Source organism: Megachile rotundata, chromosome 11 (genome assembly GCF_050947335.1).
Source record: "Megachile rotundata isolate GNS110a chromosome 11, iyMegRotu1, whole genome shotgun sequence".
In the NCBI taxonomy this organism is placed as follows: domain Eukaryota; kingdom Metazoa; phylum Arthropoda; class Insecta; order Hymenoptera; family Megachilidae; genus Megachile; species Megachile rotundata.
The window spans coordinates 17,234,643-17,244,937 of NC_134993.1; the positions used below are offsets into that span (position 1 = coordinate 17,234,643).

General features: G+C 36.1%; 2 protein-coding genes across 7 annotated transcripts; one reads left to right on the forward strand and one right to left on the reverse strand.

Moving 5' to 3' along the window:
- Positions 1 to 28: 28 nt before the first annotated feature.
- LOC100883381 (uncharacterized) lies at positions 29 to 9,975 on the reverse strand. Of its 3 annotated transcripts, none has more exons than XM_012295908.2 (9): positions 9,954 to 9,975; positions 6,712 to 7,016; positions 6,497 to 6,628; positions 5,833 to 5,998; positions 5,531 to 5,712; positions 5,044 to 5,424; positions 4,559 to 4,664; positions 3,146 to 3,264; positions 29 to 3,066 (listed from the first exon to the last, which is right to left on the reverse strand). In XM_012295908.2, the coding sequence occupies exons 2-9, from the start codon at positions 7,003 to 7,005 to the stop codon at positions 763 to 765; spliced, it is 3,684 nt and encodes a 1,227-aa protein (XP_012151298.2). In that variant the 5' UTR covers positions 7,006 to 7,016; positions 9,954 to 9,975; the 3' UTR covers positions 29 to 762. The 3 variants fall into 3 exon arrangements, with proteins under 3 accessions (XP_012151298.2, XP_003707784.2, XP_012151300.2); XM_003707736.3 differs by lacking the exon at positions 9,954 to 9,975 and adding an exon at positions 7,346 to 7,538; XM_012295910.2 differs by lacking the exon at positions 9,954 to 9,975 and adding an exon at positions 7,346 to 7,537 and having other exon boundaries at positions 5,531 to 5,709.
- LOC100883715 (interferon-inducible double-stranded RNA-dependent protein kinase activator A homolog) lies at positions 7,804 to 9,795 on the forward strand. Of its 4 annotated transcripts, none has more exons than XM_012295905.2 (3): positions 7,804 to 7,864; positions 8,566 to 8,861; positions 8,943 to 9,795. In XM_012295905.2, exons 1-3 carry the CDS (start codon positions 7,819 to 7,821, stop codon positions 9,615 to 9,617), a joined length of 1,017 nt encoding a protein of 338 aa, XP_012151295.1. In that variant the 5' UTR covers positions 7,804 to 7,818; the 3' UTR covers positions 9,618 to 9,795. The 4 variants fall into 4 exon arrangements, with proteins under 4 accessions (XP_012151295.1, XP_012151294.1, XP_012151296.1 ...); XM_012295904.2 differs by lacking the exon at positions 7,804 to 7,864 and adding an exon at positions 7,871 to 8,296 and having other exon boundaries at positions 8,389 to 8,861; XM_012295906.2 differs by lacking the exon at positions 7,804 to 7,864 and adding an exon at positions 7,871 to 8,296.
- Positions 9,976 to 10,295: the final 320 nt, after the last annotated feature.

The window sequence follows — 10,295 nt, forward strand, 5'->3', positions numbered from 1 at the left end:
TCTCATCCTTTTGTTTGATAGTGTTAACTCTCATTTTACACGACTCCGTCATTTATTGATGCAATAATATTATTAAATCAAATTTACAATTAGAAACTTGTTAAAACATCGTGTTTATATAGCGTTCGTATCGGCGTTCAAAATAAATGTGTCATAAAAACTAAAGCTTTCCTTACATGTCTAAAGTACCAATGTTTCAAATTATAATACCTTTATACACAAATCATTCGTCGAAATCTCGCATTTTAGTGAAAATTTAAATTTGAACTATGCAACAATGCACGTATAGTGGAAAGTAATTTTATAATATTATCAACTTTAACTTGCTGCACGCATATCTTAAAAATATCCTCCTATTCTTTTCGAACGAACTCAGATGAAAACAGTATATCCGATAAAAAATAGTAAATATTTTATAATATATTTCCGACCGTATTTTTTTTTCTTTTTCCTCTTGTTTTCTTTTTATTGAAAGAACGCTCTAGTATCAATTGATTCGTTATCAACAAACGAAAGAGAAACATTTACTATTGCCTATTTAAAATACTAGCTTATATAATTGTTCTTAATTTACATAAGGTTCATTTCGAACATGTGTAGTATATGAATTTTACATCGAGAGATACGTATCGTCGATTTGCAATTAATCAACTTTCATGAACAATAACCATTTCGAAGGAAAAGATAAAGAAACGATCAGATATACAGTGAATCTTATCAAATGGGAGAAGTTTAGTCAACAAGTGTTCTATAAAAAAAATTTCACAGTATAGTATCTCCTTCGTCAATGCCTAACATCTTTAAATCGTCTGGTCCAGGCTGAGTATCCACTTCACTTTCCGCTTGCGTGATCTCTGGCGGTGGCTGATCCATGTATTCTGGCCCATAACCAACGCAGCCTAACATACTATACATAGATGAATACATGATATTACTTTCTTGACTGTTTTGCTGCTTGGTCTCAGTTTCTTCTTTGGGGAAAATAATATTCAGAGCTTCTTGCAAGTCGTCAGGTAAAGGAATGCTAGGATCAGTTCGTTTCTCTGTAGGCTCTGGTATTTCAGAGATGTCTGGTGTTGCACCTTCCACGGCCGGTAACGGAGGTGGTGGTGGATTCTGATGATTCTGAACGAAAGGAGGAACAGTGGGCATCTGTGGTGGTGGATTTGTCATGTAAGGCGGATGACTCTGTACCGGTGGACGTACCGGTTGATGAGGAGGAAATCGTGGTTGATTTTGAACGAACGGCGGTGGATTGGACAAAAACGGCGGAGGTGGTCGATTCGTAGGGAACTGTGGTCTACTCTGAACAGACTGTTGTTGAGGTTGTTGCTGTTGTTGCGATTGCTGAGCCGAGAAAGATGGTGGTGGTCTATTTAATGGCGGTGGAGGGTGAGGAGGCAGTGGTAATTTAGACACACCCTGCGTTTGTTTCTGCTGCTCTATTATCGGTTCCTCTATCACCGTCTCCTCGGATTGATCTTCAATTTCCATGTCGACTACTTGCTGCGTCGGTTTAGTTTCATTTAACACAGGTGGAGGTGGAGCAACTAATATCTTCATCGACTGAGTTTTACTGTTCTGAACCGGTAGACTACTGGTAGAGCTGCTATTATTGTTACTGTTATTGTTAGCATTGTTAGTACTACTGTTACCAAGGTTAACCGGGGTAGCAAGTTTTGTAATATGCACCACACCTGGTGGATTGATAATTTCATTGGGAACTTTAGGCGTATCCTCGAATTTACTTTGCTGGTAAGGAAGAGGGGTAATATCCTTTTCAGGCAATTTCGGTTCTTCCGCTTTCTTCTTAAACAATGGTAACCTACCAATGAAAGGTAACTTGCCTTTAGATACTTGCGGCGCGGACTTTTTACTCGGTATACTGCCCTTCTTGGATTTCGACGCGGATTCGTTTGTTTTCTTTTCGAATTTAGACTCGTCATTGGACGAATTGTCGTCCCGTCTGTCTTTGCCGTACTTGTCGTAACTTCTTTTCGGACTATCGCGCCAGCTCCTTTCGCGTCGCGGAGAATCGTTACTGTCTCGTTTCCTCCGATCCTCATAGTAATCCCTATCTCTGTCTCGGTCCCTATCTCTATCCCTATCCCTGTCCCTATCCCTGTCCCTGTCCCTATCCCTATCTCGGTCCCGATCCCTATCTCTATCTCGACCACGTCTTCTTTCGTATCTATTGTAGCGTTCGTATTTATCCTCTCGTCTTTCGTACTTTCTATCGCGATCGTCTTTGTATCTCTCGTTCTCGCGTTCTCTTTCGTCTTCCTTTTCCATCGATTTGCAACTTTCCGGCGGTTTAACGGTCATGTTAACTTGCTGTTTCGTCCAAAATCCCATGTGTGGTTTAGGCATTTCCTCGGGCTTTGGAAGCTCGATCGGTTTATTGGCAATTGGTTGCGATTTTTCTTCCTCTTTCTTTATCCAAAAAGGTTTCGGTGGTTCCTTTGGTCCCCAAGCTTCTAAACTCTCCGCTTTAACCTTATTGGAGAAAGAAGTTTGCTCCTGTTCTTCTTCCTCTTCTTCTTCGATCGTTTTTTCTTGACTCAATCTTCGATTACTGATGGATTTCATTTCCTCCTCCTGCTTTGCCTTTAATTTATCTCTAATCGAATTTAACAACTGTCTGTCGTCGGTTTCCACCGCTTGCGGTTCCGGAGTAGGAGGTTGATTCAAATGCTGGGCCATTTTCGACCAATGACCTTTCAGTTTTATCCGATGATAATCTATTTCCTCGTTGAGGATCGCTTGAGTCGAAGCTTTCATTTTATTGCGCATAGCGACACGAATGCTCTTGGACATGTCCTGATCAGAATCGGTGTCAGAATTTTCGGATTCGCTGGAACTGTCGCTACCGCTGCTTCTATTTCTTCGTTTCTTAGATTTCTTCGATTTCTTTTTGCTTTTCTTCGACTTCTTTTTTGGCGGTGGATCGTCGTCTTTGTGTTTCTGTAGTTCCATTTGTATCTGTTTGTGCTTCTCCTCCGAGAAAGCTTTCTCGCGATCTGCCATCCAATCAGTTTCCCAATGAGGATTTTGGTCAACGAAATGCTACAAGAGAATAAATAACGAAACGATAAGTTCGAAATTGTTACGCAAAACGAACGAAGAATTCCAGCGGTAAACTTACAGAATAATTCTCTGAATGTTGTTTGGATTTCAAGTGCAAGCTCGCGCAATGAAGATCACCGATCCAGGAATCGCAAAGCTTACAATACCATGCCGTCGCAGCACTGAAGAACTGCAGACCTATAATCAAATAATTGAACATTTAGCATTACTTAAGCTTTGAAAATGATAAACAATTTAAGTTCATAAAGAATGACCTTATATTCTGCCACGACACATTCATGTCACTGAAAACAAAAATAATATATTAAAAGATGCTCAACAAATGTCCGATAACATTAAATACTCTTCACTGATCCCGCGTCGATCGCTAGAAGAAGAAAGGAAAGGGCGGAAAAACTGAAACTTTATTTGTACAGATATACCACAGTGATCATACACGTAAAGTAAAAAAGTATAAATTACATAAAGTGTAACTGTAACATTTCTTTCCGTACGTACTGCAATTGTCGCCCTTCTTTCTTTCTTTCTTTCTTTCTTTCTTTTTTGCACTTTACTTTCGATCGATATCTCAACTATTATAATTATATACACGTACCAAAGCGTACGTGTATACTTAGAAAAGTTACGGCATTTACAGTACGTCTTACAAGAATATCTCGATTTATAATATATGCCATGAACGTATTCGTAAATATAACAAATACGTTGAGTGAAATAAGTAACACGAGCGAATTAGCCACATTGTACACATTTCGTATAACTATATACATTATTTGTATTTTATACACGCACCATCATTATTATAAACGTTGATTTATATAGATACATTTTTCACATTAATAAAAATCTTCGTATGTTCATTCTTGACCGTAAATAGAGCTACGTGCGACCAATCGACGAACGATACTACACTTGCGAAGAATAATTTTAAATAGTTTCGAGTTTATAGAAGCTGAAATAGATAATATCTGAAATCGCTCGAAAGCGTGCTCCTCGAGAGTCCATTTAAAATCCAGTGCATCTTTACGGTGTTTACATAGCCGCTACAAAATTTGCTGCTTATAATGTGACGCGAACAAGCATGTTTCAGAAATTAAAACAGAAATATATTGCCCCGTCGATCAAAAAACCATACGATGCTTCCGTTTCACGGGGAAAGAGAGAGAGAGAGAGAGAGAGAGAGAGAGAAAGGGAGGGGAAGAGAGAGAGAGAGAGAGAGAGAGAGAAAGAAATATAATACGATCGAATGCGAATTATTTCGAAAAATTTGGAGGAAAAGAATGTTCGGAATATAACTTTCGTTCCGTACGTAATTTGACTGTACGAGTTAATATTACGTACGTTATGGCAGACAAATTTTTTAGCAAACCATAGCCGTAGATCTCTTCAATACATACCGGACACCACAGTGTCTGTGCACAAGCTACGGAATTGTATTCTATTAGTAATTATCCACTGAAATGAACCATACCTTTGATAGGTGTTCTTTTCGTTGGCAGTCCAGGATAAAAGGGCACTTCCTTTTCCGTTCCTTCTCCATTCCGCTCATGCCATGGCATATCAACTATCTTGCGTTCCTATTATAGGGAATATAACGTTAACGACAGTGTTTTCTACAAATTGTACGAATACTCGGTGGTACTTTTTTAACAGACATTGTTATGGCACATCAATCACGCTATGTACCAAGTACCTGCATGTCGATCGTTATCGTAATATATCATCCTTACATAAATATAGTTCAAATTAGAAATATAGTGTTAACCGAATCCGTTTGTTCTCTCACAATGTAAATCAATAATCAGTTACAGTTTTCTGCTTCCTGTTCTAATGATTGTAAATATTATTTATGGAAACGATCTTCAATTAGGAATTTCTACGTTTAATCATTGAAAGTACCTATACCAAATCTGAAGTTCTTTTACTACGGCTTTACTATCATAATTGGCAACTTACTAAACAAGCTTCTTTGTGCTCATTGCTATGCAGATGATTCAAATATTCCTTTGCCGTTTTAGGAAATATATCGCAGACTTTACACCAATGCATTTCTGGATCATAATGTACAAAATTGTACATAGGTTTAGAATCTTCGGGAGACCTTCGCTCTTTCGCGTCACGTTCGATTTTGGACTCCTTGTCGGAATCGGATGCCGATGATCTATCAGGTGATTCAGACTTTCCTTTCGGAAAATCTTCTTTAGGACTCCGTGAACGCTTGTTAATTTCTAATTTAAACTTGCTTTTAAGATCGTCTACCGTAGCTTTATCTCCTATAATTCCGGTAAGCATGTCGATAACATTGTGTATCGATTTCATTTTGTTTTGTATTTCAATCTGTAAATAGAAAAAGAGAGAAAAAAAAAAAGAAAGGAAGAATTGAAGCGTAACGAAACATAAAACTATCCGAGACAGATATTTTCATCGCATTGCGCTTATTTACCTGCAACTTTTGATTTTCTTTTATAATACGATTATTCTCCCGTCCACCCTCTTTACCAATTTCATCGCACTGTTGACGTAAAATTTCCAGCTCGCGTTGCAACGTAGCAGACTTCTTAACATATTCCTCGCGTTGTTTAGCCAGTGTCGCTTTTTGCTGTTTTACTTCAGCTGCGATTGCTGCTAGGCATTCAACGATTGAAGATATCTTAAGACTGATTCGATGTAGAAATTTTCGTATTTCATATGTCAAATTTCGAATTTCAGACGTAAAAGTTACCGAAAATAAATTAAGAAATGTACCTTCTTTTCTGGCATCCTCTGGTCTTGCCAAGGACGATACCAATCCAGAAGAACCACTGTCCACTTGTCTGGATGATTCTTGTTGGGATGTTAACGTAGGAGGTGGTGGTGGTTGCTGATTATTATAAGATACCTGGTTCCCTTGCCAGTTCGGTGGTGGATAATCCTAACAAAATAAACATACGCTTGATGTCAAATACTCAAACATTACTTTTATTAAACCTTACCTTTAATTGTCCATACTCAAATCAGAACTTTGGATAATACACGGAAGATTCTTGAAGACGAATCATCTGGTCAATAATACTGGTTTCCAATGTCGATGCCAATAAAATAAACAACGCGAACGTTATACTTACGAGGGGATTCACAATATTTCGCGATGCAAAAGAACATAAAGTTCATCCCCCGAAAATGAATAATAATATGAAGTACTATCAAAAACATATGGAAGGTTTGTACGATGTTTTCTCTATTATTCTCGCAGACTCATTAAATACGATTAAATGCGTCAACGGGTGATAATCCAAAATGTACTCATAAACGATGAAATTTCATCGCATTGCCTTGATCACGATACAATCGTAGTTACCGTAAACCAAGGCTATCAATTTCATACGACATACAATCATTCGTCGAATACCATTTCTTTTATTAAACTTACACTGCGATAACCGGTAGGTTGTTGGTAACTATAGTCATAGCTCTGTCCATAGTTGTAGTTATAGGTGCCGTATCCTTGGTTGTAAGCCGATAAAGGTGGTGGCGGTTGACTGGTGTTCGGAGGCGGTGGTGCCTGTTGAATAAAGTTCAACGAAATTAATTATACGTTGTTTGTAACATTTAAATAATTATTTCTTATATATTCTTAAGCTGTACTTGATACTGATTGTGTACCGGTGGCACATAGCCACCAGGATTAGCTGGATTAGGAGTAGAAGTCTGAGACTGAGAAGTAGCCTGTTTCCATTCTTGCTGCGAACGGCTGGATTCTTTTCTTCTTCTATCTCGTGAACTTGAACGTGATCTTCTATCCCGGGAACGCGATCGCCTGTATCTACTTCGTCTTGGAGATGGAGATCGATCGTATTTCCTCGATCTTCTCCTATGAGACGAATCCTCTGAATCCGCGCTAGGACTTCTTGGTCCTTTACGTCTTGAATCTTGTTCCATTTTTCTATAATCTGGTACCAACCAAAAAGAAAGAAAGTACATTCATTGAACATGTGTAATCAGTGCTCCTGGCAGGTTATGTTATATAAAGAGATCACTGAATGACATGTAATACAAAACATATGTCTATATTACCACAATATATTCTTATACTCTAAAAACCAATACTCGATGAAATCAAGTATCTAATTAACTTAAACATTATTAAATTTTGTACGATCGTACGACGCATTTCAAGAAAGGGAAGAAACGATCAACGTCGCATTGCAGCCATTGCTATTTTGTCGATAAAATATCAGCATTATTTCTCTACATGTTTAATATCTCTAAAAAAATTTACCTTCGTCGATGGATGCTTAATAATTCTAATACTCCGTTTTCGGTAAGTACTGATATAAAATAATGAAAATAATAGACTTTAAACTGCTCCAGAATCATTCAGTCGACACGAGATTACGCAGCTCCAAAAACGAATAGAAGAAGCCGACTGCGACCATCGTCGACATGCATGGAAAATGAAAAAGTTTAGAAGATAGAACTCTGCTGGACTAAAAATTTGACTTGAAAAAGGTCACTAGATTTTACAGCTAACGTAATCAAAAACTTTGTACGACATAAAAATTCAATATATACGTATTAGTCGATAATAATATTATCTTATATATGTAAAAACAGTTTCTTTCGATTTAAAAAGCGTTTTAAAGAAATCTTTCACCATTCATATTGATTAGAGTAAGGCTAGGATTGCCATCAGTTCTTTTTCACATCGAGTTTACTTTAGTGCAGTTTATCGTTTTCTCCATTTACGTGAAGATGGCGTTAAATATGGAGTTTATGAATTGTTCGAACCTGTGTGATGGCAAGTCAGATAATTTAAATAAATCAATCGAGAAGAATACATTATAATTAGATTGGGGTATCATAAAATTATAGCCAGGTCTTCGCATAAAACTCATTGCAACGTTATATAGTTATTTTATACAGAAGTTTCCAGACCTTATATGTATCCATGATAAGGCCAAAGAGTAAGGATTACCATATGATAAAGCCATAGAATAGAGATGCAACCCTACTAATAAGGGGAACTGGGCATAGTGAGCCCCTACGGGGCTCAGACGCCCTCTTCTTTTGAAGAGAATAAATAACTAAACTATAAGGGGAATCCTATTCATATCCTATTCTTAGTTAGTTATATGTTTGCATAAATTCACTATAGTCTACGTGGCTCTTTTTAGTTGATCAGTAATTAAAATATAATAAAGATTGAGCAGCATAATATAATTTGTAAATAGTAAGTAGTTGCGTATTTAACATATTTTTTATTAAATGTACAATGGTACATATTGTATGAAAAGACTAATTTTATTTCAACATTCTTTATAGTTTCAGTAGTTTGGATCTATTAGAATATCGTTCAGACATAATTAATAATTAGAAAGATTTCAAAATAATTCTTCTAATAATTATTCTTTCGTATAAATTAAAAAAAAATGAGTAAAACCCCTGTAGTGATGTTGCAAGATATTTCTATGAAACTTGGCACTTTACCTGTGTATATAGAAATATCATCAGTAATTGGAACGCATCGAAATCAATTTACTACTAAAGTTTCATGGCGGAATTATAGTGCTGAGGGAACAGCGGATAATAAAAAAGAAGCTAAACAAAATGCAGCTAAAAAGATGCTATCATTATTGCTGTTGTCGAATGAAATTCCAGAAAAAATATTGTTATCAATCCCAAACATGAAAACAGATTTTAAATTAAATAATTCTGTGATAACAAACGATGTATGTTCAGTAAATTCATCTGATTCGGATACAACAAAATTTATGAATTATGTAGGCCTTTTGAATGTAAGTTTTAAAATATTATTTCTGTTATAGTATCGTGTAACTGTAAAGTTGTATTAACAGAAAAACAATATTTGTTTATAGGAGTACTGCCAAGGACACAATCTATCTTCTCCTGTTTACGAAAATGTTGGCATGACTGGACCATCACATTTGCCAATGTTTACAGTAAGTTGCGCCATAGATTCCATACGTCAAGAAGGATGTGCAAATACAAAACAAGCAGCTAAACACCAAGCAGCTAAAAAGGTTTTAGAGAATTTAGAGAACAAGCCATGTTCAAATGTCAAATTTAATACAAAAACATCAGATATGGATAATCTGAATGTACAATTTATGAAAGTCTCTGTAGATGAACCTAAGTATGACAAATTGCAGGAACAAAAGATAATAGCAACTTACGGTCAAATAAGAAAAAAACCTGTTCTGTTTAAACCTCGCATAAAAATTAATGATTACGTTGAAGTATTAAGAGATTTATGTTACAACATTTCCATGAAAGATAAAAATTCTTTAAGTAAGGTGTACAATACATCTTTTTCCGTAGACTCGGACACTTTGAAAGTTATTATTTATAGAGCATTCAAAACTACAATAGAAGAAATAAGTTTTAACACAATTAATGGCGATTCTTTAATTGGACTTAAATTAGATACTCATCCTGTTATATTTCAATGTGGTATAGGTAGAACCAAAGAGCAAGCAACAAAAAATGCTTTGCATAAATTATTAGAATATATTTTCCTACTGTTGCAATGACATACAATTAATTTATAATTGTGATACATAGTAAGGGATACAATCGTATATATGTAGTTACTAACAATATTTTGCAATCATTTTTATAATTTTTACAAAAGCGAGAAAATCGTTATAATAGTTAATGAATCACTGATCATTCTTCAATTGTAAAAATGCAGAAATCATTTTCAGAAAATGAGTAATTAATTTTTTTGTGTACCCACATTATACAAAAAAAAAAAAAAAAAAAAATATACTGATCGAATTGAGTAACCTCCTCCTTTTTCGAAGTCGGTTAAAAAATACACCTAGTAATGATAGTTTATTGCACATGCACGCCGCTGTGCGGATTACCTTTTGCTCCGTACACCTCCGTCACTTTTTTGCGATCCTGCTACCAGAAGTAACTCCTAATCTTTCTCCGCTAGATGGCGCTGGCGTTACAATCTTCAGTAGATCAATCGTTTTCAAACTAATTTACCAAACATCGATTATTTTCATCGATTTTTAATATAACACGTGATACACAATACAATTTGGATTTGTTATGTTGGCAACACGAACTCGACTTTTGTCGTTTCCACCGAACCTCAATTGAACGCTACCCTAAAATTTTATAGGGTAGAGTTCAACTAAAACTTTGGTTTTTCCACCATAAAAGCGCTCACCTCAACCCGACTCTAACCCGACTCTGAC

Excerpts from the sequence above, each read along its gene's own strand:
- LOC100883381 (XM_012295908.2), bottom strand. The coding sequence starts at position 7,005 with ATGGAACAAGATTCAAGACGTAAAGGACCAAGAAGTCCTAGCGCGGAT. Across the intron at positions 6,629-6,711 it reads CGGTACACAATCAGTATCAA|GCACCACCGCCTCCGAACAC; the intron begins GTACAGCTTAAG and ends TTTATTCAACAG. Across the intron at positions 5,713-5,832 it reads AGAGGATGCCAGAAAAGAAG|CAGCAATCGCAGCTGAAGTA; the intron begins GTACATTTCTTA and ends TTGAATGCCTAG.
- LOC100883715 (XM_012295904.2), top strand. The coding sequence starts at position 8,496 with ATGAGTAAAACCCCTGTAGTGATGTTGCAAGATATTTCTATGAAACTT. Across the intron at positions 8,862-8,942 it reads ATTATGTAGGCCTTTTGAAT|GAGTACTGCCAAGGACACAA; the intron begins GTAAGTTTTAAA and ends ATTTGTTTATAG.